The 27281-nt window shown below is 34.8% G+C and overlaps 1 protein-coding gene across 1 annotated transcript in view; it reads right to left on the bottom strand.

The window, feature by feature from the left end:
* The window catches only part of LRBA (LPS responsive beige-like anchor protein), a 432022-nt gene that overhangs the window by 284243 nt on the left and 120498 nt on the right, over positions 1–27281 (bottom strand). The window contains 4 exon segments of the mRNA XM_068402600.1: positions 1179–1243; positions 20847–20908; positions 23243–23376; positions 23631–23709. Coding sequence (XP_068258701.1) covers positions 1179–1243; positions 20847–20908; positions 23243–23376; positions 23631–23709 — 340 coding nt within the window.

The following is a 27281-nucleotide window of genomic DNA, read 5'->3' as shown; positions in this document are numbered from 1 at the left end:
GCGTGTGGGATCTGTACGTTATCTATGCTAATAAAACATTAATCAAGGGCCAAATTTATAGCAGGCACTTTATAAGTAAGGTCAAGACAGGTCAGCCTCACATAATAGGAAACAACTACAGGCTAGATCTTAACACTGTAACTGAACACCCTTGTTACTTTACCTTGGCCCTTGGGATCAAGACTAGTAGCAAAATGTTTTTTCTGCCTCAGAATAGTGTTTCCCTCACCATAAACTGAAACGCAACCATTAAAATGGTCATTATTTTTACATATCTTGAGAACATCTACACATTTTAAAAGAAAAATCTCAAATACCCATTTCCCCTATTCCTACAATGATAAGATATTTATATAGCATTTTAATTTATGTGATAAATTATTTTTTTTAATTCAGTAGCTGCCCTAATCCTGTAAAATTTATTTTCTATTGGGATTTTTACTAGCTCAAGTTACTCACTAACAGAATTTAGCTTTAGATAAATGGTGTTTCTTATAATATTCCTTAGCTAACTCATTAAGACATCTTAAAAAAAAATCCTTCAGAAAAAGTAAATATTGCTCTTAGTCTGCCTCAACAATCAATTCCTAATGAAGAAAATATTGATGGTTCTGAATAGTCACTACAAGTCAAAGAGCATGGCCTCATCACCTGCTCTGTCATTTTCTATAAGTCCCAGTAATATACATATATAGTTACAGACAGAACAATAAACTAATGGGTAATATTAACAGATTTTTTTTTTTTTTTTTTTTTTACCGTAAAGGGACTCCCTCCTTCCTATTTTATGAGGTAGATAGGAAATGAGCAAACTGAAACCTAATTTTTGAGACAGAGGCTTATCTTACAATTCCTAGCTATAATGTCCTCCAAATATCTATTCCCTTCCCCAAGAGATTAGCTGAATACAAATTATAGTTGCAACGTTAACCAGTGCACAAGGACAAGAAAAAAGAAAATCCATGACACACCAATAAGTGAAACTAAAGAGCATTCAGATTCTGCAAAATCCCATATTCAGTATTAGAACTGAAGTATTAAAGAATGTGAAATTATGCTTGTAAAACTCAAAGAAAATGACACAAAAAGAGGCAGAAGAAAAATTCTTTAAAGAAAGTTTCAAGCCACACAACCTCCTGAAGGCTAAGGCAGAGGTGTTATCAAGTATTGTGACTTACCTTCCTTCATTGACAAGCTCAATAAAGGCAAGGCCAGCATTCTTTTGGATAGAGTTCTGCCACTCCTGGGGGAAAAAAAAAAAAAAGAGAAAACTAGTTGTATAAAACCAAAACTAATAAAAAACCATTTTCAGCTACAAAGTCATGCACTTTATTTTCAATTTTAGCAACTTACACCACCATCAGCAAACATATAAAGCATTAATTGTGTGCTAATCAGGAAGGAAACATTACCAGCATCATACATTCAAAGTCATATTCTGTGGAGGGGAGAAGAAAATAAAAAAACATCCCACAGACAACTGCATCATCTTCTTTTCCTGTGTTATGCAATAGTTCTGAACTTATGTGGTTCATTGATGCTTTTTGCCTCATTGAACCTTGACAATGCTACAAACAATCTGTTTCACATTAATGTAAGCTCATTCTTTAGACACAACTTTCTCTCATACCTTAAAGTCTAGTTAACATATATGCTGATAATAATCCTCACCTCAGCATCACATAGCCATCTCTACCCAAAAAAATCTGCTAATGATCCAAATACTGCATCATTAATACCCAGTACGTTTCAAAAAATTTTAATACATTTTTAACATTCTGAATTAACACACTGAAATGATGGTAACGGCAGGCACTCATGCACTGCACATTTCTTACATCCAACTGAACCCTGAATTACAGCAAAATTCTACACCTCTTAAACATATAGGCAGGTTTTGCCTGGCCCCTAGAAGAGACAGATTGGAAAGCAACCAGCCCAGATGACCTATCACTGGGGCTTGCTTCCCCCATTTGAAAGCTGAGGAGAAAACAGAATTGGTTAACAAAACACAAAGAAAATTTTTAATCCTAGACTCAATAGGAACAAGTTGACAGAACTAAAAATTAGGGTAATAAATGTGTGAACCTTATATTTTGGGGAAAATGCAGAGGCATTTGGATAGAAGAGGCCAAACACAATTCTTGGTTTAAATCCTACAATTCTGCTAAACTAATACAAAAGAATGATTCTGAAGCAGATAGATACTTAAGTTTCATATGCTTTTCCACATCTGCTTCCTTGATTTTTCAGACTTTGTTGTATGAAATAATAATCCTAATGATTATTTACATCATTACTTCTATCACTGAGGTTCTTCTCAAAAATCTCATCAGCTTCAAAACAGGCAAAGAGTGCAAAACTGCAAATATTTCTTAAACAGATTTCAGATTTCTGCATGTTGGAGTTTTTAATACCCAGTGTCAACAGAGTGCATTTTTTGCTGCTCAGTGTTGCAGAATTACCTCTCAGTGACATGAAGGTTTGATCAGACATACACAAAAGTCAGTAGAACAATGTTGTTTCTTTACAATTTAAATCCTGCGCCCCGCCCCCCTCCCCCCCCCCCCCAAAAAAAATCCAGATTTCAAATGCAGGGGAGAGATTATAACTCCAATCTCTCAAGGCTTGACATGTTCCAGGCCCAACATAGTCTTCTATCATTTTTAAGTTGCAACAACGTATTACAATTTTCACATAGTCACAATTAATAGTAGAATAATTGGAATTTGTGATGTATTATTCAACATGAATTATAAATGTATTTCATTTCTTTTTATGTAACTAGTTTATATGCATTAATAGGCAAGAAACATTCTAAACACCATATAAGTTCCATTTATTTATCATCACAGACAGGTTTTTTGGGAGTTTGGGGTGTGGTTTTTCTTTTTGAGGCTACATCAAGTAGCATCATTGGTCCTTGTTCCTACATATTATCTGACTAATATTTCTCCCACCATCCTTCCCCCAGTTCTCCCCTATTGCCTTCTTACGGCCACCGTTACATGGCTTCAAGTTAGTCTGTAAGCTGTCTAAAATAGCTTTAAGAAATATTTATTCTTTAAAAAAAAAGCCTTTTAGCTGCTAATCTAAACAAAATAGCATATGCAACTAATCCTTATAACAGTTTTTTAAATGTAATATCAAGTTCTAAATATTTAGCTTCATATGATGATAACTGAAAATATTCTGTTAGCTTAAATGTGTAAAAACTCAAGAAAAGCAAAATAATTTTTTCCATTTATGACGCTGTCCATCTGTTCCTCTGCTTTTTAAGAGACCTCACTACAACACTTGAAAATTTAATTGGTGAAGATGGAGGTTGCAAAAAGTGAAAATAAAGTGCATTTATCATGATACTTTTCAGCATTTTTCTCTACATCAGACACCATCAAAGGCGGCGTTAGTCTAAACAATTTCATAAATCACAGCTGAACACACCCTAAAGCTAATTTTAATAGTCAAAAGAAAAGACTAATGGTCATCATCTTTCATGATCCATTCAATATTTCCCCACAGTATATGTGTTCTCTCAAACAGTTACACTCAGAATGCATATTGCATTATTATATCAACATCTTAGTTATCCATCTCCCAAAGGTATTAGCGAAAAAACACGTTAAAAGCCTCAAACTCAACCACTAATGCAACTAAATAACTACAAAACACATTTCAGCACTTTCCTAAGGAAGGACTGTAAGGGAAGATCAAAGTCAATAATTTCATACCTGTACTAAGCTGCACTTAATTGACCATCATTTCCTATGGCTATAAATGTTTAGTAACCAAGAGACATAATCTACTTTTAATGCTTTTGGTCACTGTACAGTCAATAGTGAAGCAGGAAAAAAACCTAGAAGCACTAAACACTATCACAAATAGCTACAATGAAAAACAGCCATTACAAGGAGATAAATAAGAAATCACATTTTATTCAAATACTATGTCTTATGTGGAAATTTCCTAGCTCATTATTGTTTCACCTACTTCCTTAATGGAATCTGTAAACACTTCCATAAGTACTCTAGATAAAATACAAGTACTATATCCTTTCTTGAAATGGTACTTCAAACCTCATGTGAATTATAATTCTGTATAGAATAACATATTACATTTCCTGTAGCTACAGCATAACTCTGCCATAAGCAAAATTATATCCTAGTCCTCTATAGCACCAATTTTATATCATCAGCAAGTTTCATTAACACATTCTTACTGAGTACACAAGGATCATTAAATGAAAACATTAAACAGTACTGGTCTTAACCCCCCCCCCCTTTCAGAAACAAATAATCTCCCTCAAGGTTTATATCATGACCTACTGTTGTCCCATTTGAGTCAGGTTGGGTTTTTTTAATCTATTTTACAGTGTTTTTTTTAATTAATTCTAACTAATGATCAGTCGTATGACAGTACCAAATGCTCTAATAAAACTTATATAAATTACTACTTTTCCTTTGTCTAGGAAATATATTTTGGCCAAAGACCACAAAATGCATTAGACCATAACCAACAATGAGATTAGTCTAGCAAAACAGTCTTTAGTAATTCTATGTCCCGTTTTATTTCATTTCAGCTACATATGCATGTGTAGTTACCTCAGTCTTCAAATGCATTGAAAAGTCTTTTATACTACTTGATCCTCCTATTTCCTTTCTTAAAAATAAGGTATGTCTCTCATCACATGGCATCACCAGATGTGAAGTTCTTTAAAAATTCTGCATTGAACTTGAATTTTCCAGTGTCAACTCTATTGATCAGTCATTTTCTTCCATTTATTGTTGGCTCCCTACTCATTCTGAATATCCTTGTTCAGATCTAATACCTCAGGAGCTTCTTATTTACCCAAACGGGCATGCCCAAAAGCCTTTGCACACAGCAGCAGCTTCTAGGAGCCAGCTTCAAAACAAAGAAATGCAAGTGGTTCTTGACACAGTGCATTACAGATCAGTGGAATCTATCGCCAAAGGATGTTGCAGTGACTAAAAGTTTAATAGGATCAAGAGAAGACTGCACAAGTACACGGAAGGAAAATATATTGATATCGACTAAACACAGAGAAACTACATCCAATTCAGAAAATATCCCAAGCTGAAAACAGCTGGAGAGTGGAAGGGTATCATACATGCTTGTTTATTTTATTCTTCTTGAGCATCTCTTTGATTACAGTTGGGGATACAACAATAAGGTGGAGCTTTTATCTAACCCAATATAGCCATTCCTAAACTCTAATCACTCAAACTAATGCCAAGAAAATTTTGTTGATAAACATTTTTGTTGGTTTGTAATTTAAAGTGCTTGCCTGTAGGCAGCAAACGGACATATCCCTCCTCATCTGTATACTTCTAGGAAAGAAATATAACTATATTTCAATTAACCCAAAATATATATTTTTCAAGCTATATAAAAAACATTTGCAAGATCAATCCATCAATGGATCTGATAGTTAAACAATTAAACATGGATCTTTAGCAAATACTTAAAATATTTCCAATAGATGAAAACTGTTCTGTCTTCAACTGTAGCAAACTGTACTACTAGTTTCATTCACATACACATACACATACACATGCATATTCCTTAATAATTAATTTTTCTCAGAAACGTAAAAAAATATCCTTCTAAAAAGGTTAACATATTCCACAATTAAGAATTATATCTAATGGTTGAAATACACACTCATAAGCAAGCAAAAAAGACCAAATTCTTCACTAATCCGTCCTTCCCATAAAGCTGGTGGAGCTTTAATAATTTATTTTGGTTATGAAACAAAGGAGAAGGATGACTTTGGTACTGACAACTATGAATGGAGCACTAAGGAGCAGGGTGGGAAAATGTGTTAACATATGACTAAGAGACATATTATATCCTAGAGTAAAGGTCAAATCTGCATGAAAAACTTGTTCATAGAGAGATATACTAATCTTTAAGTGCCTAAAGTAAACTATCAAGAACTTTTCAGCAGTGTTTGCACTTGGTGTCAGCACTCTCTCAGCACCACATCCACTACAGGCTTGAATGAACTCAGCAATAAAGAACATATAGTGAAAAGTAGATTATATCTCAGCTGGGTTCTTCATAATTAAAAAAAAGTTAGACTACATGTTAAGCAGAATATCTGCAACCATAAATTACTTTTAAAGAGTTGAAGCATGCTTAAATGATTTTAATCTACAAAGCTCCACTGAAAAAAAATAAAACCAATATGGAATTATGGGAAATCATATCTAGAAACTCTATGTAGCAATTTAATATCAAAATTAGCACATGCTAAGTAGTGTACGAAACAGAAAAATTTTGCAAGAATGTGACACATTTTAAACATGAAAACACATTTGGAGACAATGTTATTCAGTATATATACAGTCATACCTGGGTGCTCAAAGAAAATAAAAAAAACATAAATCAATAATGGAAGAACTATCAGAAATGGATTGAGAAAAAATAATTATATTAATCATCCTTTCTCTACAGGAGAACATCACTATTGCGGAATCTTAACGCAGAGAAAAGAGAGAGCTTGCAAAAGTATTTACCACTATCAAATTCAGAACATCTTTTCAGGAAGAAAACTTATCAAACAGGCTTGAATTTATGGACATTTAAACAACGGATACTATTCCACACTAAACAACAGCTTGTCTACAAAAGCTTTAACATGGCATCTATGTAACAAGCCAAGCTATCTCACTAATCAATACAAAGGTTTTGATTTCAATAAGGGTGATAAAAGTTACTCTAACCCGGGCCAGCTACAAGCTCTCAACAGATGATCATCATTAGGCCTCTATCGGGGTTCCACATACTCAGGCTGTACAAATGTGTCCTATTAGTACATGGTCTGTCTGTTTGGCAACTCCAGCCTTAAGACAAATGGCAGCTGCTGCCCTTCAAGGTCTGAAGTCAAGTCCTCAGGGAATCTAAAAGCCCAACTGGAAAAATCAAGGCCTGTTCATTAGAGACTGCTCCAGGGGAAACTTGCAAGGCTGCCATTAGAACTATATAAAAGAGCTAATTATTTTTATAAGACTTTTAAACTATCAAACACACTCAGTTACAACAAAAAGTATTTACTGCTGGCATTCCATTAAAAAGACATTGCTTTTTGTCAAAAAATCAGCTAGCGACAGTACACAACTAAAGTCTTTGTATTAAAAATTTTAATGAGTCTTCTAGGACAAAGTTGTGTAAAAAATAACTAGATGCGATAGCTTCTCAAGTGGAGGTGTAACACCAAGGATGTTGTTGTGGGAAAATATTCCAAACACACTCATATCAAACTAACCAATGAACTATAAAGGCGGGCCAAGATTGTGCATGTGTGACTATCTATCCCTGAAAAGGACAAGAAATCCAAGAAATAAACATGTTCAGCGTTGCAAAACTGTCTGGAAAGAACACATAACGTTCTTGTTTCAAACCTCTGCTGTTAACAAACAACTGAAAATGCTGCAGTACACTAGCGTATTGATCAATCAAAAAGGCACATGGCCTAGTTGGTATCAAACACCAAGACTGAGCAGAAAAAAATGAAAACCAAAAGTGTTTCAGTATTTTTCCTCTGATAAAACACAGAAACAAGGATTATAATAACAATAGCTACTTCCATAAAATATACTCTGGGGAAGAGTGGGAACACTGTTTTTTTGTTCATAACCACAAAATTGTTTACTATTTTAACTATGAAACAGAATCAACGTTTCTTATACTGAAATATTTTTCCAGCTGCACAGCATGACAACACTGTACTGAATTCTAATGGTATAACAGATCACTGCTATAGAGTATTTATTACACAGCATTTATTACAAATCTTTTAAAAGTGCTATATGAAATTCATTAGTGTTCCTTAATCAATTCTTGGATCAACATGCACATTAGCTTCCGACAGCCTAATTCAAAAAAGCAATTACAAGCCTAGTCCTTGTGTAAAAGGACGACAGAAAGAAGCTATGTTAAACCAGTTTAAAAGAATGAAAACGTAAAGAAAACAGATTAGGAATGATTTATATCAATGTCTAGTGCTGAAGTTAATTACAACTAACCCAATAAAACAGTGCCTTTATTATTGTACAGCAAGTAATAACCTCAGACGCAGAAAACAGAACTCTCTGCTGACTTTTGCATGCTCAATTCCACAGCACACTACATTAAGAATTAAAGAAGTTGTAAATAAGCCATACAGAAACAGCAGTTTTTTAACTAAAAGCAGAAGCCTCCCCTGCTGTTTAACCGTTTGGGATATTCCATGTAAACAGAGCTTCCTATAAACTGGTATTATGTTGTTAGTGGTAAATGCCTAAAACTACCTTATAACGAGAGTTTAATTTCAATACCTAAAAGTTAGAGTCCAAGTCACAATAAGTTTTTATAGATTCTGAAAATAAATTATACACACATAGAGCTGGAGTAGTTTGCATACTGAAGTACTACGTCGTTCAGTAAAATACTAAATAAAAAACTGTCAGCTTGTCAGACAATGCCTTCTATGCTATGAGATTACTCTCAAACTGACAAACTGTTGTCTTCTCTACGAACTACACAAATCTATCCTAAAAGATACAGTATTATGAAAGATATACTACATAAACATTGTGTGTGCTGTAACATTTTAACAACTACGTACAGCCAGAAAATCTCGACACAGGTTACCACTGTCATGATTTATGGTGATACTAAATATGCTTAAACCAGCATTTTAGTAAAAAAAGAACACTTAAACCACTTAATCTGAAAGTTCATATGAAACTATGAAAATATCACTGTCTGCAATCAGAAAGTTCACATAAAATTATGAAAATATCACTGTCTGCATAAATAAAATGCTATCAGTAGTAACTATCACAGCACAAAAGCTTGATATAATCAAAACTCATAAACTTCATTTTGTATCTAGTTTTAAAAAAGTATGAACATGTATACGAAAAACATTTATTACATGCTTTTTACAGTGATCTAACTCATGACTTGATGAATAAAATGTTGCCCCTAGAACAAATGTCACATTAAGATGAAACAGATAAATCTATGTTAAACTCCAGTTCATCTACTGTTCCAATACAGCAACAAACTGTAGAATCGGGAAAAACTGAATGAGTGGATCACTGATTTCAGGTCCACAGTTTCTGATAGAGGAAGCAATTTGCCTGAGCAGCCTCTCCCTTTCTCTCTCCCACTAGTGGGCTGTTGCCATGACTCCTCTTGAAACGAAATTAGGGGTCAGGTTTGAGTTCATCTAGCAGCAAACCTTTTCCACTGCAGTTTCCTCTTCAGGTTCTTTAACCAGCAGCTATTTTGAATGCTGAGATGAAAGACAGTAGCTTCAGGACTAATAGGAACAGAAATCTTAAATATTAATTGAGAAATCAAAGCACCAAACAGTTCTGTAAATATGCGGCAATGGGAAGCAAGAAACTGTAAGTCAAAGGAGACGAGTCAGAAAAACAGAAGCGAGGAAAAGGGACAACATAAGACGAACAAAGGGAAGAGATACAAATAATAAAGTTGCGGTGCCAGCATCATTTTTATGCAAAAGGAAAACAAAAGGAAAACAAATCGAGGAATAGCAGGAGTATAAGGCAACTGCCTCTTGATTTCAGTGCTTTTTTCTTTAACTGTGATTTTGAGTTTTTGTAAAACCACTGCACGGAAAAAATTGTCTTCCAAGGTAGACTACTAATTATAAGGACAAGAAGATCACAGCTTACTCACTGCTGCACAGTTGCACTAGTAGTGATGGACTGACCCCACCGGTAGCAACACTCATCATTGCTACCACCAAATAGCTGCAACCTTCCTGCTAATGTCTGATAAGCTTTAACTAAATAAATGTAACTAATAAAAAACTCAACAATATACACAGTGAATACTATTTTGGAACTAAAGGTCTCTTTACATTATTACCCTTTTCCCCAAATATAGCTCACTTTCAATTTAAACTCATATGAATGCATGTAAACGATGAACAAGATTCCTGCCATCATCATACCTTTGAGGGAATGAAACCAAAGTATGTAAACCAATCCCACCTCTTCAGTTAAAAGACAGGATGACCAAACCTGTCCCTTATCATTCCCTTGGGTAATCCTATCCTAACACAGATCTCTTCAGAAAAGATTTAGAGAAAAAGGAAGCTAAATCAAATCAAATTAAAAAAAAAAAAAGGGCAGAAAAACTAACATGTGTCTCTTCCATTACATGCCACTTGCATACTACATTCCCTTCTTCACCCTGCTTCTGTTATCTTCATTTAGACTAAAATATTCTGGGTATCCATTATTCCACGACACACCAGCACCACAGAGTTCTATTCTCATCTGTCCCTATATGTTGCTAAAATAAACATGATAAATAATAATTTTCTGCTCCTTTCACTGCAAATCCTCCCCTGCACTCACCAAGAAAAATTTCCAAAAAGAAAAATACAACCATTTCTACTTTAAGTAGAAATAGAAATAAATGTCTTCATAAATATTCAGAGGGTACTGGAAAATCCAGCTGATTATTCTGAATCAAATTTGACTCAGAACTAGGATCTAACGTCTAACAGACATGCACCTCTATCATATTGATTGCTGCATAATCTGAATTATGAGTTTTTTTCACTTAAGTTTTCTTAAAATATTTATTGAAAGATAAGTGCATCATCAACATCTTTGATGAGACAGATGTTTTCCCAGTTGCATAGATACATAAAAAGACACAGATGAGTATAAATAAGACTAAAGGTTAAACAATAAACTCAACAGCACCACTATGCAAAGCTTCTCCTGCCAGAAATTTGAGTAAACAGCACTGCTCCCCAAATCATGAGTTTCTTAAGCCATTTTGCTTGGAAACAGAGACATATTATTTGGTTTATTTACATGAACAAAAATGTTCACATATTTGTAATTAGTATAAAGTCAGCAACAAGCATTGCCGCTCACTGAACTTTCCATAATCTCTTACCCCTCCCCTCCACTAAACCTCTTTCCATAGTCTCAAATTAAACAGACTAGCTGTAAAACAGCAGGGTGTCAAATTAAAGCACACTTTATTTTCAGAGGTCTCCACACTTCGCAGCTGACTTCCTGTCAGGAAGAGTTCCATTTCAGTGCAGAGCCCCATCAGCAGGGAGCTCACAGAATTAAGTGCCAGTTGATATTACTTTGTTTTGCATTTACCACCCATGAGAATATTGTTCAAAGATCTAGTTATAAAGTCAGCATGGTATCATCCTTCTGACTAGACTGCCAAGCCACAGGGTGTGCTCTCACTGCACAAAACTCACCTTAAATGGTGGTGTTTTTTTAAGTCCTAGTGTGCTGGTGAAGCAACAGGATGCCTTTTTTCTTCAGAAAAGTCTTGCTTCTGTAGCTAAACTATGTTCCCTTAGTTTCGAACATCTGCAGTAGTGTACATTCATGGAAATGAAGCTGTCCTGTTCCCCTATCACACCCCCAAGATTCACATTTACTTTAGACAATTGACCCTCCTCCCTAAACATAAAAATGTATACATTCATCATACAAATTCTCAGCAACACAGTTTTAAAGGCTAATATTTTTAGCTGTAGCAGATATGTTTTCCATTAAACTCACACTAACACCATGTCCTGGATTCCTGACCAAATTCAAGTAATATTCATTTCAGAAGAGAATTTTTCTTAGTAAGAGCCTATAATATCTGAAAAGCCTATAGAACAACCACTGAAGATTGCACTTTAAAAAAATAAAATCAGGGAGGAAAAATCCTCATTTTTCCCCAGAACTTTACTGCAGGCAACAATTATGTTTTAGTAAGATGACCTTAGGAAAGTTCATCTCTCTCCACTCCAGTGTGGCAAACTATTTCTAAGAATGGTTTTGTGTTTTTTAACCCTATCTTTTATCTATTCCTCTATCCAAAGTCTGCAAGTCAAATTGACTTCTCCAAGAGAATTGTCCCACATCAGTCCACACCAAAATATCACGGCTTTAGTACACCTATCCACTTGTACTGCTCTACACACCTTCTTAGTCTAATATATAGCACCCATCCCAATTTCTTTACATATAAATGTATTTTTTAAAATTTTTGTTCAAAACCACAAAGCTCACAATTACTTTCCAGAAAACAGCTGTGTAGCATAAACCAAAAAACACTGGTTCTTTCACACTACTTTTCTCAGTTTGCAGCTGCAGCCGATATAGTCTGCTTTTGTTGAACACTTCAAAATACAGTGGCTGTAAATTGCAGAGGGCATTTTCCAGTGGGTCAAAAGTAGGCCTAGATAAAGCAAGCGTTAGTTAGGAAGCCATTTCTATCACTTTGGTGATTATTCATATCTAATATGCAGAAACATCAACCCCATTTAATAAAAGTATAACATATCTGATATTCTTCTGTTTTTCTCATACTAAGTGTAACACATCATAGTTTTTGCTCACCTTAAAATTCAAAAACATACGTTTCACCTCCAAACTGGGCAGTGAGCAAACCTTTAAAATATCCTCCTAGACTAAGAATTATGGTAAGATAGAAGGAGATAAAGCCAAAGCACTAGCTCACACTTCTTAACTACTGAGAGCACTACCTGTCAGGATGTAACTATAAAGTGCTTATTGCATTATTAGGTCAAGAAAAGGTCACTTATTATTCATGCAGTATTGGCAAATCATTCCCAACACATTCCAACCTATTTCCATACTTACAGCAAAAGCAAAGTTTAAGTTAAAAACTTCATTGATTTCTACTACTAAGCAAACTGTCAATATACATCCACTTCATAGACTCATGCAAGAAACAATATTCTATCAGAATTTTTTTTTTAATTTAGCCAGTGATGGATACAGCTGTTTTAAACTCCCTATCCATAGGCCATACTAATAGTAAACAAAGCATATTATTCCTGAAGCCAACAACTACACCTAAAAGAAAAGACAGAGTTCACACATATCTTAAGCATAGCAGACTAAAGCAGGATCTAAGAAGTGTGAACCTTAGTGATTATTATGAAGGATAATAGGAGTTTGAAAGAAACTCCTATTTAAACATGTTAGAGGGCTCTCCAAGCAATTCCATGGAATTCAACAGGTTAAATATTGCAGGCAATTATAGGCAATTAAACTTTCAAACAGTTTAGAAAGCAACAGGAAATCAATGTAGGAGTGAAGTTCCAACAGACAAATTTTACGTTATCCTGGAGTTTCACACAAAATATATTACAATAATCTAGCTCTGGAGAGACAAAATCTACATAATGCTTAAGTCAAAGAAAAAAAAATATATGCAGCTAATTTAAAATGTAATTTCAACATACTCCAGTTAAAAGGAAAGGTTTTCCCAGCTGTTTCCATTTATTTCAATCTTATCAGAATTGCACTTCAGACAGTTATCTACCAAACTGATCTCCAGTTTCAAACACTTAGAATGTATAACATAGTTCAATGAAGCAAGCAGTAAAATATCTGTAGCACAAGTAATCCATTTGTAATTATTCCAAGTACTCTGCTCAGTGACATATACCAAGCATGCAAGCTGTCAATATAAGTTTTCAGCACCCAAAGTGATATCCTCAGAGACAGAGGAAAAACTCCCACTTGGGAAGGAAAGAAGCTACATCATGCGTAAAAAAACCTCAGTTATATCAAGTGTAACAGAGAATCCAAGTGATCTAGACAACAGATTTGATAATTTAACCTTCCGTTTTGTTAGAAGGAAATTTACTGACAAGATGGTATCTAAAATCCATGCACCAAAGGACTGAGTTTAAGGACTCTGGATTCCACAGCCAGTGCTCTCCCACACCTTCCAGGCCTTTCATTCAATTTCTCCAGAGTTAATCCTACCGACCACTAGCCAAACAGCTCACTGTGTTGACATCAAGTGCCTTGCAATGTAGGAGACTGCAGAAGCCCTAAACTTTATCCCCGAGATCTTACAGAAAAGAACTGATGTCTTCATATAAGGAAACTGCAATTGAGGACAACACAGATGATCATAATATTGCTTCCACAGACTGAGAGCGCTTAATTTCTTTCAAAAGGACTCTTCCACATGGCTGATAAATACCCTTAAGCTTCTGGACTACTAGCTACTTTGGGAGGATATGTTGAAATTTTTCCTCTGACAGATTATTCTACTTAGTGACAATACTATGACCTGAAACATTAATTGAAACTTAAGTCTCTTCTATCCCACAAGAGCACTTTGACAGCATGGCCCCTGGCTACTGTGGGATCTACCTTCCCCTCTCTCTAGCTTTATCCGCAGTCTCCATCCTGCAAAACTAAGTCATTGTAGATGAAAATATACATTCCAGGGGGAAAAGAATAACAAGAGTTTTCAAAGAGGAAATAGTTTATAATGTAAAATCACTTCACTGAAAATATCCTGAAACAGCACTGTACATAAAGCTTAACAGACATTTCCCAACTACTTTCCATCCAACAGCATCTTATAGAAGAATGGGATAAGAATCTTCCATTTTGATACCAGTTACAAGGGCCATGTGATATTTGTTACAAAATTGCACTAGGAATGTCCCTACTACTGCCTGCATAACAATTAATAACATGCTTGGCAATCCCATGTTCTCAAATGTTAAGATTTACACAGTTTTATTAATATGCCTAGCTCCACGTGGTATGAAGCAGACCTGAGGCATCTTCAGAACCTAAATAATCTGTAGCAGAGTAAGATGATCTTGAATACTCTCACTTCCTTCCACAGCCACCTCATCTCTACAAAAAGCTAGGCTGGCAGATACTCTTCCAATCTTCTAATTCTTCAAGGGAACACAAGGGAAAAAAAAAAAAAAAGGACACTCTGAAGTCTCTAGCACACCTGCAAGTGCATCTCAATACAGTGCCTTCATACTAAACTAGAAATACTGAATACTTCACAACATTGCAAAGAAAGCTTGCAATACAAGGCAAACACCTATGGGCGTGAGTCATGTAATGCCTTCCCCTGAACTTAACAATCTAGACTTTGGGAAGCCCTTTTTTCTGTTTTTATTTGTTAAGATCTAAATCATTTTCATTTGCCTAATAAAGTTACGTTTCTAATCATTTTCTCATGAAAGCAATCTATTACTGAAGTTCTTTCTTTACTCAAATATGGCTACATTCATCTTTGGTAAAAACAAAGATCCTATTGGCAAAAGTTCACACTGTATAAGAAAAACTTCCAATTCCTGATATCTTCTAAATGGCTTTTAAAAGGAAATTAGAACATGCATTAAAATTGATAGAAAGTCATTTGGCAGCTTACAAAATCCCTGCAAAATCTATTCTCTGTGCCAAAACATACACATTTTTTAGATCATGGATCTAAAGGATTATTAGGTCATTTTTGAATTTTTTTTTTGCCTATTAGAACACAAAGTGATTAAATGGAAAAATACTATCTTGATCAAAATGTCATTACCTAACACTTGAGGCACATGAAATGTATTCAAACAGCATTTATTCTCTTCATATCCCAACCAGGATATTGTTGGAGTTTTGGTGCTACTGTTGAGTTCAGCTGCCATGGTATCATAGTGACACAGCTCTTTAGATAACCTATACCCAATTCAATTAAAACTTCACAGCAATCACTATAGTTATTCATCACATCCAATTGCACTTAAAAGCAAATTAGGAACCAGTGCAGATCACAGCACATCAATATAATGTGTTCTCTCTGCACGTAACAAACACTGAAAACAGCCATCTTCTACATCAACTAAAACATCCAAGTAACTCAAAGGCTTACCACACTTTAGAACACACTGCAGAAATCCATTCCTGAGGTAATGAATTTGGGTCGTTGATACAAAGCTTTTTTCTGAGCACGGGATACCCAGAAAAGGCTGAAGATCCTATTGCGTTTTACAAACATTTAAGTACTGGAGTGGAAGAGAGGGGGGTGTGTGTGCAAAAAATCTGCTGAAAAATCAGAATCTTAACTACCATCCTATTGCTCTTCCTTAGGGGAAATACGCTATCATATTGTTCGTACGGGTGCATGACTGCATGGAATAAGTTGATATTGTTTAAATAATTAAGATTCCTTATCAGAGTAAGAGATATGATGCAACTAAGATACTGTCCATGCAAAAGATTAATATTGACTTCTTTATGAGCAACAGAATCCGTTAGCAAAGTGATTTAGTAGCATGTGAAAGAAAGATCACACTAAAGGAAAACTTTTGCAAACATTTCACCATTTAACCAGTGATAATTGGTTCGGTGAGTTGACTTAGACAAGAAAAAAAAAAGTGCTGAAGACCTGTAAGTTTGCCTACACAGGCAGTAAGACCAACTTTCACAGTGTAATTTTTTCCGCTTTAATACTACTAATCAGCCTCTGCTGTATTTTCAAGATGCACGTGCACTGCCTTGGATCATGCTTTTCTCTCCAAAAAAGAAGTCCAAGAACTACCAGCACAGCACATGACATATTCAACCATAATCATATTTCATTGGGCCATATGAGCAGATGCTATCACTGCAAAAAAAAAAAACAACCTGGAGTATCAGAGTTTATGCTTCCCTCTTCCATCTCCCCATGAAAGATATATTTTATCAAGGTCCAATATAAATCTCATAGCTACAGCTATGTAGTTATATTGCAATATATCATATTAACATTTCTAGAAGATAAAATACCTAGAGATTAAATGTATTAAAACGTTGGTCTTGGTTTTATATATGCCATCAGCTATCAAGCATGGGCCCTTAATCCATTCAAAACAACCGGGGGCAGAGGAAGGAGGAGTCAAAAAGCTTTCATACCTTAAACCAGCAAACAGGGTGTATGTGCAGGTAGTGGTGGTGAAGGGGTCATAAAAGTTGCTGCAGTATTCATTAATTTTTAATTGCAAACTTTTAAAAAGGTTGGGTGGCATTCCACCAATTTTAGAAAATTATACAAGAGCTGAACAGTATTTGAGTCAGTTAGTGTAAGCTTAGTTTATGGTCTAGAAAATTTAGATTCAATAGAAAAAAGCTCTTAAGTCAAAGATGGATCTGGCAAGAACCACCTAATTAGTTCTCTTACACATATTCCACTGACAATTCAGTTGATTTACTACAGAAAGAAGCATTTTTCAAGTGCTGCAAATTCTGTAATTTCAAAGGCATCAAGGAAAATTATGGTACCTATTTCACCTATTTTTGTACCTTTTCACCTTGGAGCTACAATAATAGAACAAATGCTTCAAATATGTGAGCAATGGATAAATGTTTTTAATACCTTCATGACAGAGTAGGGAAGATCACAGTTTTTCCTGCTTAGTCATGTATTTCAAGAAAACATCTGACAAACGAAAGGAAGCACAGTAGCATATTTGCTTTACGGATAAACATGTGCTCAATTCATACATGCCCCTTTGCGCTTTAGGCATAGAGTGAGAGTCCTTTTAGATGAAAATGCTTTATTCAGGGGTGATATCACAGTTTCCCCACGCAGAAGCTTTGTCTCACAATAGCACATGAGCACCTTTAACATCCTGACGTCACTCATTTAAAAGGCATAATAGACACGGGACTTCTCTCTTTTGGCTGGTTTAATTACCCCAACAGGATGCCAGGCCAGACTAGATGGTGCTTCTAGGTTCACTGTACTGTATGCATTTCTGATAAATGGGAAAAGAATAGATGACCTGGCAGAAGGCTCAGACAATAACATGTGATTTACAGGACATGAATGCAGCTACTATAAGATTTATCTGACAGCCCTCTCCGATAGTGGACTGTTGAGTATCCGATGGAATGATTTCTAGTCTGGAAAGTCTGCTACTGAGTAGCCATACACATTATTTATTTATTAGATGTTTTGGGTTGAAACCATTTTTAAATGATGCACTTCACAATGCTCAGCCATAAATTTAGTTTTAAACCCTAGAAGGGAGGTAGTGTTATTGGAATGTGTGTCAGACTGAATTAGGATGAGCAACACAATGCTTTTATAAAGTGGCCTTGAATGCAACGTTGATTCTTTCAAAAATGATATTAATGTCAAATAAGCAGGAACACTTTGCAGTAATATTAAATGAAGGATTTCTTTATGTTTTGATAGATTTATATAAATGTAAGTGTACACACAGAGACACATCGCAAAATGTAGCATGTCTATCAAAAAACACAACTGTTTTTGTCTTAGAAAAAGCCTTCTGTCTCTATCTCAAACCACCTGTTTCTCCTTTTACCTTGTGTTAAACATAAAACAATATATGAACATATAAACACAAAACACAAAAGCAATAGTCTTTTTCCATATGCCTAAATATATACTTTAAACAACAGAAGAAATTAACTAGGTGTCAAATAATTTCACAGTATCTTTTGAGTTTTTTTAAATCACTTCACCTGGGAAAGAGCTTTATTTTCACCATTTTATGAAAATAAATTACTTGTGAGATATTACTATTTCATTCTGCACTTCTGAGAAAGAAAAAACATATTCCAGTCACAAATCTAAAACATCAGAAAAATTTCAGATGTTTCAGAAAAACAAACCAAGTGCCTACATCACATATACAATGTTTAAAACAAATCTTCAGAAAGAGGTTAGCATAAAAAAACATTGAAGATATTAATCAGAGCAATCTTTCAATTTCATAAAATGATGGCTGACAAATTTGTGAAGTTTTAAATCAAATTTGCAGATACTTACTTTGTAACCATGCCACATTATTTATGTGATTAAAAACTAGTTTTTGACCTGATCTTTTGATCTTTGGCACTTCATCCTCTCCATCTCCTCTTAAAAATTAATTAAAATTTTAGCAAAAGGATATCACTTCACTTCCCACCCTATCTTGGCCCAAAAAAAAAAAAAAAAGAAAAAAGGAAAAAAAAAAGAAAAAAAAAATCAATCAAGCTCAACCCCATCTCCTCCCAGTATCTGTAAAATGTCGGCTTGAAATTCAATTTCATATCTCTCAAGCTTTCATGTAGCAAAAGACAGTTCACTTCTTAACAAAATAAATCACTTCTGTGATTGCCATGCTGACCTCTTTGAATTAGGAAAATTCAAAGTGAAAAATGTAATTATCACCCCAGAACAATCTGTATACATCTGGAGCTAATTTTAGATTCATTTCTCACATCATTTTTCATATTCTGCCAAAAAATTACAGCTGCTATGTAACTTTAAAAAGACTTTGAGGTCTTTCGACTTTATTGGTTTATTTCTACTATTTCACAAAGAACAATCTCAGTCTCTGCAACTAGCACTGCTAAGTAATCATGATATCCTCAATTTGATTAGATTAGCATTAAGTGGCATTGTGACACATATGACAAATAGATGCATTAGAGCACGTCATTTATTCCTTATCCTTTCCACTTCCCAAAACCAAACAAGCGATGTACAGTACAGAGCACAACATGATTTTAAAAAAGATTAGATTACCCTGCCAAAAAAAAGGAAAGGTCAACCACTAATTATTGATACAAGCATCATGGATACTGAAAACTAATTTTTAAAATGGTAATACCAAGCTGTCAGGCACATATTTAATACTCAGATTAGTTTTACTTTAACACATTAATGAATGAACAGTAAAACTTGTATAAGGATTTCTTGGTAGGAAATCAGCAGCAAATTCATATTCTGGAAGTGGTGAACAATGTCCACTTCCAGTATTGCCATATGTAAAATAACCATCCCTAAATTCCAAAAGTTCCATAAGGAATATTAAATTCCTTTCAGGTTAAAAAAATATTTCCTGAGGGAGATGGAAAACTAGATGAGCAAAGTTCTAGACACATTCATTAATACTAAGCTCACTAGAAAACATAACTACTCTTCACTAGTTCATTGTAAAATCTATTAGGTGTAATCTCCAGAAGTAATTGTTCTTATTGCACTTTATTGACAATGCAGACTATCGATTTTTCACACCTTCTATGATTCTTTCATTTGTATTCATGAAATGTCTATCAGCACACTCTAAATAAATTTGGCAATATAGGCACTAAAACGAATAAATCGATGTGAAGAAACATTAATTTTGCATTATCCTTATTCGTCAGGCAAGCAAACCATAAGGGTTGTAAATGAAGGTCAAAGGTTTTGAAATGGGTCAGAACCCTTGACCTCTAGACCAATACCATTCCCATTAAAAAAGGCTATTTTAAAGTTTTAAGTAGGGGAATTTACTACCAGAAAGGTATCATTTTTAAGGCACCAAAAGAAAGGCTCAATAAAAACAGTCTTCCATTTAATTGCAAAAAAGAAAGCAAGAAACCCAAAAAGAAAATCCAATTAATATAGCATATACAATTTTAAGAAAGTTCCTTAGGCTCTGGCTCTTTTCTAACCGCAGGAAGAGACAATTCTCAGATTCTTAATATCTAAAATCACTTTGCCTTTAGGAATGTAGAATGTCCCAAACTGCTAACAACGAGGGCTGCTTTCTTAAATTTTTCTCAAATTCTTAGTAGTTGTCAAATCCATTAAGAATGACACGGTTTCAAAAGTATTTATCACTCATTTCATAACCTCTGCACAAAAGGAAAAATTCTATTCGTCCCAGAGGATTCAGCATGTCAAGATGCAAAAATCAATCTGTTTCTATAATCTTAATATTTTATTGATCCTATTTTATCTTACAAAAATGACGGCATAAAATTACTTAGGCACACCACCATCAGGGTTATGTAAATGCTCAATAGTAAGGTAATGTAAAATCCTCAGTATCTTCTCTCTCCAACTGAATAGACACAATTACTATGAATTTTTTTTTAATTAAAAGGCCTTGCACATCTTTTTACCTACCACATATAACCTTAAATTTAAAGTAAAATTTAAAGTAAAATTTTAACTGTAATTTCCACTGTACTCATAGACAGCAATCTCAGACAATGTTCTTACTTAAACCTCACCTGAGAGCAAAGCAGCATCACCAGCTCCACAACTGAACTGCTAGATTTCATGCACACAAGACCTGCAAAAGGAAAAAATTATATTCATAAGTGCATGCTTATATGGCACCAGCTGTTAACACAAACTATTTTGAAGTGCAATACATTAGAAGCATTTTGACAATTAAAAGAAAGCCAAAATCCTCATACCACTTCCAGTTCAATTTTGTACTTTATCAGCACAAAATAGAAGTATGTATGTGAGAGGGAGATCATAAATTCCATGCCTTGCATCTAAAGATACAGCTAATAGTAACACATTACCTCCATTATTCACAGTTTCATAAACGTTTGTATGTCAAAATGATCAGAAGCGTGGTTAACATATGTTATATTAATCCACTGTATCTACATTTTGCTATTTCTTGAAGGATTGGGTCATTATATATGCAGAGAAGGGAAATGGCTTTATGACCTTTGCTTTCTCCATTGCGCGCTCTCCTTTCAGCCCCCAGCTATCAATCAAGTTTCCATTTTGTTTCATGGCAGCAGACATCCCAAACACTCTTATTAGTACTTTGACCCTTAACCCCACACTAAACCTTTGCAGAAGTGCAAGCAGTAACCTATTATATATTCTCAATTGTTTACAAACTAATTTGACTATTATTATAATTTGTATTCGCATTTTGGTTTGGGTTTGTCTATAAATGGTTTTTAGGCCCAAAAATTGGTTTTGTGTGTTTAATTTTGCCTACACAGTTCATACACTCCCAATAATTTTCTTTGCCTTTTTTTGATCATCCAGTCTATGAAATCTCTCTGTGTACATAATCTATACTACAGTCAAAATACTTTGAAACCAGATCATCTTTTCTTTATCTTCAGACAAGAAAAAAATGTAACTAAATAGGATATTTACTTCCCTGGCAAATAAAGCTTTGAGAAAAATCTTTTTCCTGCTATTCTTATTAAATGAATGAAATAAATTTGTTTACAAGGCAGATTCTGTTAAAATGTTTATCAGCTAAAGTGATGCTCACATGTATAATCAACAATAGAATTCCATCTTTTTCAGTCCTGCAGAAGACAATTCATACACTACTTCTCCCTGCCACTTCTTCCTACCCCAAAAGGTAGGCAAACTAAATTCCTAAACTAAATAACTTTAATTTCAGTGAAGTTTAATGAAGCCTCAATTTTCATATCAGCAGTCTTCAGTAAAACACTTATCAGTGTTTGATAGTCTAATTGTGTTTCTGACAATGTTAACTGTATTCAGCACGACATACAGGATGCCTGTCCTAATCCACGAAAACATGTAGTTTCAAAAATGTTTTAAAAAAAGAACTTTAATTCCCCAGGAAGCAACTAGATCTATTCGTGCAAATACAGCTCATGTGCAAGCGATCAGCTCAAATTAAACAAGCATGAGCTCCTAACATGGGAGTGCTTCATTACTGGAAGCTGCAACAAGCTCAGGCCCTAATTCAATTCACTGCTTTAACTGGACAAAAACTGCAATATTCACTCTAAAAATCAGTGGACAAAGCAATTTATATGATATAATCAAATTATAAGAAAATTGAAAAACTGGTGTTCACTACTAAATTCAGTCTTCCAATACACATGATTTTTTAAACTGAGGACATTAATGTCTGCATTGCAGAACTGACCCACGTTTTTAAACAGAGAGAAACCCACCAGTAGAAAGAAAAGTCAATCATCTCAAGCTCAATCATTTTAAGCCTACACCAGGAAGAGCCATGATCGTTGTTGTGCACCTGAATCTTCATCTTCTCAGAAGTACCAGAGAATTCTTCTCATTACTGACAATGTGTTCCTCTTACCTGTATGACTGCCTTCCAATTAGAAACCAAAAAGAGAGAAGCAGATTCACATGCAAGAGATACACCATAACATGCTCTGCTCACATAGTTCCCAAGAAGCCTCCTATTACGATATCACAGTAAAAATGCAAGGTCTTTGTATTTAACTTCCTACACTATACTCTATACTTTGTATGGAAGTGTTAGCCCTGACACAGTTTTCTTTTTAAGGCTCACAAAACACATTTTGTACACCAGCTTGTATGGGACAATTCCCTGGAAGAGCTGGAAAACTAAGGAAGAGACAACAGCAGTTGGTCCCACATAATGAGATATAGGAAACTATGAGATGAGATGGAGGTAAACAGGTAGCAGAGATGGCAAAGATGAGGAAACAATGACAATGACCTCAGAGGACTAAAGACAGAAGGAACAGGATAAGTGAAATCCAGTGGACAGCACTGTGTGGGAAGACAGGAAGAAAGCTTCTACGGCAGAGATAGCGGAAAAAAAAAATACAGAAATTCTGAGTCTCCAAGGTAAAATAAAGCAAACATTAAAAAAAACTTTTTTTAAATGGAAACTTACTTGTACCTTCTATCAGCAACTCCTGCCCATGGCTGCCCAAAAGAGTCCGAGAAAGAAAGGGAGCAAAATCCACAAAAATCTCTCTCAGAAGTGGGGCAGCTTTTTCCAAAGCATGTTCAAGCCTGTCTGTAATACTAGCAGAGAGATATGTGTGATTAATAAAAAAAGAAGGAAGTTGCTGAAATTTTGTAGGAAGGAGTATAGTTTTTGGCATACACATGTATAAGAAGGAATCAATAATCCGACACTCATATTTTCCCAAACCTTCATTATGTATTGAACATCAGCAAAACAACATTCTTAAGTGACATGGAATCAGCATATCAACTGTAATATCAAAAATGTGAGGCACAGCACAGGTGTTCAGATGTTCAATTGAAGAAGTTACCTCATATTTGAAGCAGAATCCTCAGGTACTGAAGAAACTGTAGGGACAGATGGCAATTTTGAATTAGATGATCCCCTTCCTACAAGAAAAAATAATAAATAAATGAATTATATAAGAAAACATGCCAGAGGTTAGACAACCGGACCAGAAACTAAAGCCTCGAACTCAACCTCTGAGAAACCATGGTTCTCAAGTGTGTGTGAGGGCTAGGTAAACCCTTTCACCCTCTTGTACCTCAAACTTTTTTTGCCATAAGACTCCTATTTACTTACATTCATATTTACTAAGTATGCCAAGGCAAGCTTTTTAAATTTTGCTCTAACACAAATAGAAAGCAAATCAAGGAAGTCTTGCAGTTTGCTTTGTGAAGGAAGTCAGATTAGACTGCAGTGATCCCTTCTGGCCTTATAAGCCATGATTCTCTTTGTACAAATTTAAGAACACTTACAACCTTAAGCAGTGAACACAAATAATGTCTTACACCCTTAATACTCCTGTAGTGTACAAATATGTACTAATATAACTAATATACACTAATATGAAGCCAAATGGTAACATGATAAGGCATCTCTCAGTTACTGGAAGTGCTCATCCAATTTCAAGTAAATTGCACAGAAAACTCTTAACTTTTTGTCTAAAATTAAAACATATTTGTGTCATATGAAGCAGAATACAAAATGAGTGGGTATTTTCAACAGCCTGGCTTACATTTTTGCAACACTGGGACTCTGACAAAGACAGTTATGCTAAAATTCTCTGTTGCACTGCTAGCATCATTAGCATGATGGCAGTGGTATAACCTCATTTATGAGTTATTAACTTTGCCACATCAATTATTCAAAGGTTGATAGGGAATACTGGGTCATTTATGTATCCTACGCTTACAAAAAAAAAAACCCAAAACAACGCAATTGTGTTATGTCAAATTGACACTACATGGCTCTCATCAGCAGAGTAGGAATCTGTAAATACTTGCTGTTCAGTATATAAAGAGAAATACAACCTCCATACTGCAGTATGGATTGGTATTAGCAATGATGAAGAGGGGGTAAGCAAGACAGCCAGAGATTTCACAGGTATTTGCTGCCAGGATAGGAATGGTGACTCACAAATCTTGTATTGCATTCCAAACTATAGAGAGGAATGAATCTTAGCAGACAGATTTCTGTACATTTCCCAAGAGCACGACTGCTTCTAGTCCATCTGCAATCCTATCTCTTTCCAGCCTTAGACCCTGTCCTATTCTCTTTCCTCTCACCTTGCCAGTTTCAGATTCTTATGCTGCTGGAAGGGGAAGAAGAATAAAAAAAAAAAATAGGAAAAAAGCACGAAAGAAGAGAGTTTAATCATTTCAGTTCTCACATCTACCTTAGCAAAGATGTGACCCTTCTCAGAACTATAACTACAGAAAAATTCCCAATTGTCCCACCTACACTGGAGTGAGCTCAGTTAAATGCAACCTGTCTGGAAATAAGCTGCTAAGATCTTGAAAGTGTCTACCAAAATGTGTCAACTGCAACTTTTTGAAGTCTTGCTACCTGACTGAAGTGGAATAGATTTGTAAAAAGACAGCAAAGACAGATCCCCGAGATACTAATTTTCTCCTGTCGAATTTCAAACTTCTGCTCCAAAACACTGGCATGCAGAGCTTCCCTGCTCTGTTGGATTTTTGGTTTTAGTTTCTTCCCCCCTCTTCCTAGGGAAGATGTTTTTCTCTAATCTTGCTTCAAAGGCAGCACAGAAACTAATAAATTAAAATAATGCATCAAAATTCTGAAATGTTTTGCTCTTATTTCTTTTTTTTCTTCATAGGTAGGAGATATCTTTGTGAATGGGATACGTTTACACTTTTCATAAATTCAACATGAAGCTCTTATTTTGACTTTTGCATAGGATGACAGGGTCAGAAAGAAATTTTGAGTGGGCCATACAAAATGAAGGACAAGAAAGTGGGGAACAAAGCATAAGCTGAAAGCAAGGTGGAATCCAAATATTCTGGGCATTGTTTCCTAAATAATTTATCTACTAAGGGCAAATCGAAGAGATATTTCTGAAAATTTCAATGGTGATGGCTAGATTCCATAAATATTTTCAATATTTTCATGGATGTAATTCCATCTCTTTAAGATCTAGTTTTACATAGTCAAAACACCAAAAAGTATTTTGGGGTATTCCCAAAGGAAAAGCAGTTAAATGATGTGCCGAAAATTAGAACAGAGCATCCTATACAGAAAAACAAAACAAAGCCCACAGAAGGCAACATGATTCAGCAGTTCCAAAGACTCCAGCTGTTTGCCGGATGCTTAATAGATAGTCTTTTTTTTTTAAACACACATACATTCATACTTAAGTATGCACAATACGCTGCCTGTTAGATTAAGTCTTTTTTTTTTAAACACACATACATTCATACTTAAGTATGCACAATACGCTGCCTGTTAGATTAAGTCTTTTTTTTTTAAACACACATACATTCATACTTAAGTATGCACAATACGCTGCCTGTTAGATTAAGACTTTAAAGCAATTATCTCATTTTCATGATAACCTTTATATTTAAATAATTTCACTAGAATTCCCAGCTTTCTCCCTAAAGCCCAACATCCATATTCTCATTAAACAACTCCCTCTAACTTGAAAATACTCTTAAATCCACATGCCCAGTAGTGGACTTAAGCCCATACAAAATCCATAAGGGGAAATCAGCACACTGATCTGAGTAGTTCAACAGAATACAAAACTGAAATGGCATCCAAAGCCTTCAAAATAAGAAAGTCCTCTCAACGTGCAGATTGCACATGCAGAATGTCTTGTTATATAAATGCTTGTATGCTTTTTACTACACATAAAATCTGTGACTAGTAATCCACTGATTATTGGATATGTTAGAAAGTCAAAAGTTTATACAATTAAAATCCCACCATATTAAATGCATAGCAAAATCAAGGATCACTTTATCAGTAAAAAAATAAGACTTTAATAACAGTGCAGCATAGCAGCATGAGTTTTACAATTAAATGAGATGAAAATAATTCAATGCAATATTTAGGCCACAAGTGAAATAACTGAAGGAAAAATTGGAAAATAATTCAAGGGAAATACCTGCAAGGACAATGCAAGGGCATAATAGCCATCACGAGGCTAATGAAGAGACATACACTCAATCCAGGGTAACTTGGGGTTTTTGTTGTTTGTTTATTTTGTGGGATGGGTTGGTTCTTTTGTTTGGTTTTGTATTTTTACACACAAAGGCGCTGGTAAAAATGTTTAGAGTGGGAGGTAAAGGAAATCACTGACAACACAGATAGGATATGACTTTTTTTCTTCTAGAAACAAAACCAAATTGTGCATAACAGAGTAGGTATAATGTAAAAGTCTATGAAGTTTTAAGTTAAAATCAACTTTTAAATATAGACATAACAGAAAAAGCACTGATAATTTAAATTTGACAACAGCATAAGGCAGGCACCTATATAAACTAATATTCTTTTTGAAGATTAAGTAAGGATATTTATGGCCTGAATTTCTTCATGCTTATCATCACCTAAATCCACATTCCAAACTCAGATATACTTTACTAAAAGAGGTGAATCTCAGATTTATCACAGCTGAGAATTACAGGGTTTTTTTAGATAGGACTAGGCATAGTGA

The sequence above is a fragment of the Nyctibius grandis genome, chromosome 6 (assembly GCF_013368605.1).
Source record: "Nyctibius grandis isolate bNycGra1 chromosome 6, bNycGra1.pri, whole genome shotgun sequence".
Taxonomy (NCBI): Eukaryota; Metazoa; Chordata; class Aves; order Nyctibiiformes; family Nyctibiidae; genus Nyctibius; species Nyctibius grandis.
The sequence above is the reverse complement of the archived record's forward strand: the minus strand, read 5'-3'. Positions and strand labels throughout refer to the sequence as shown.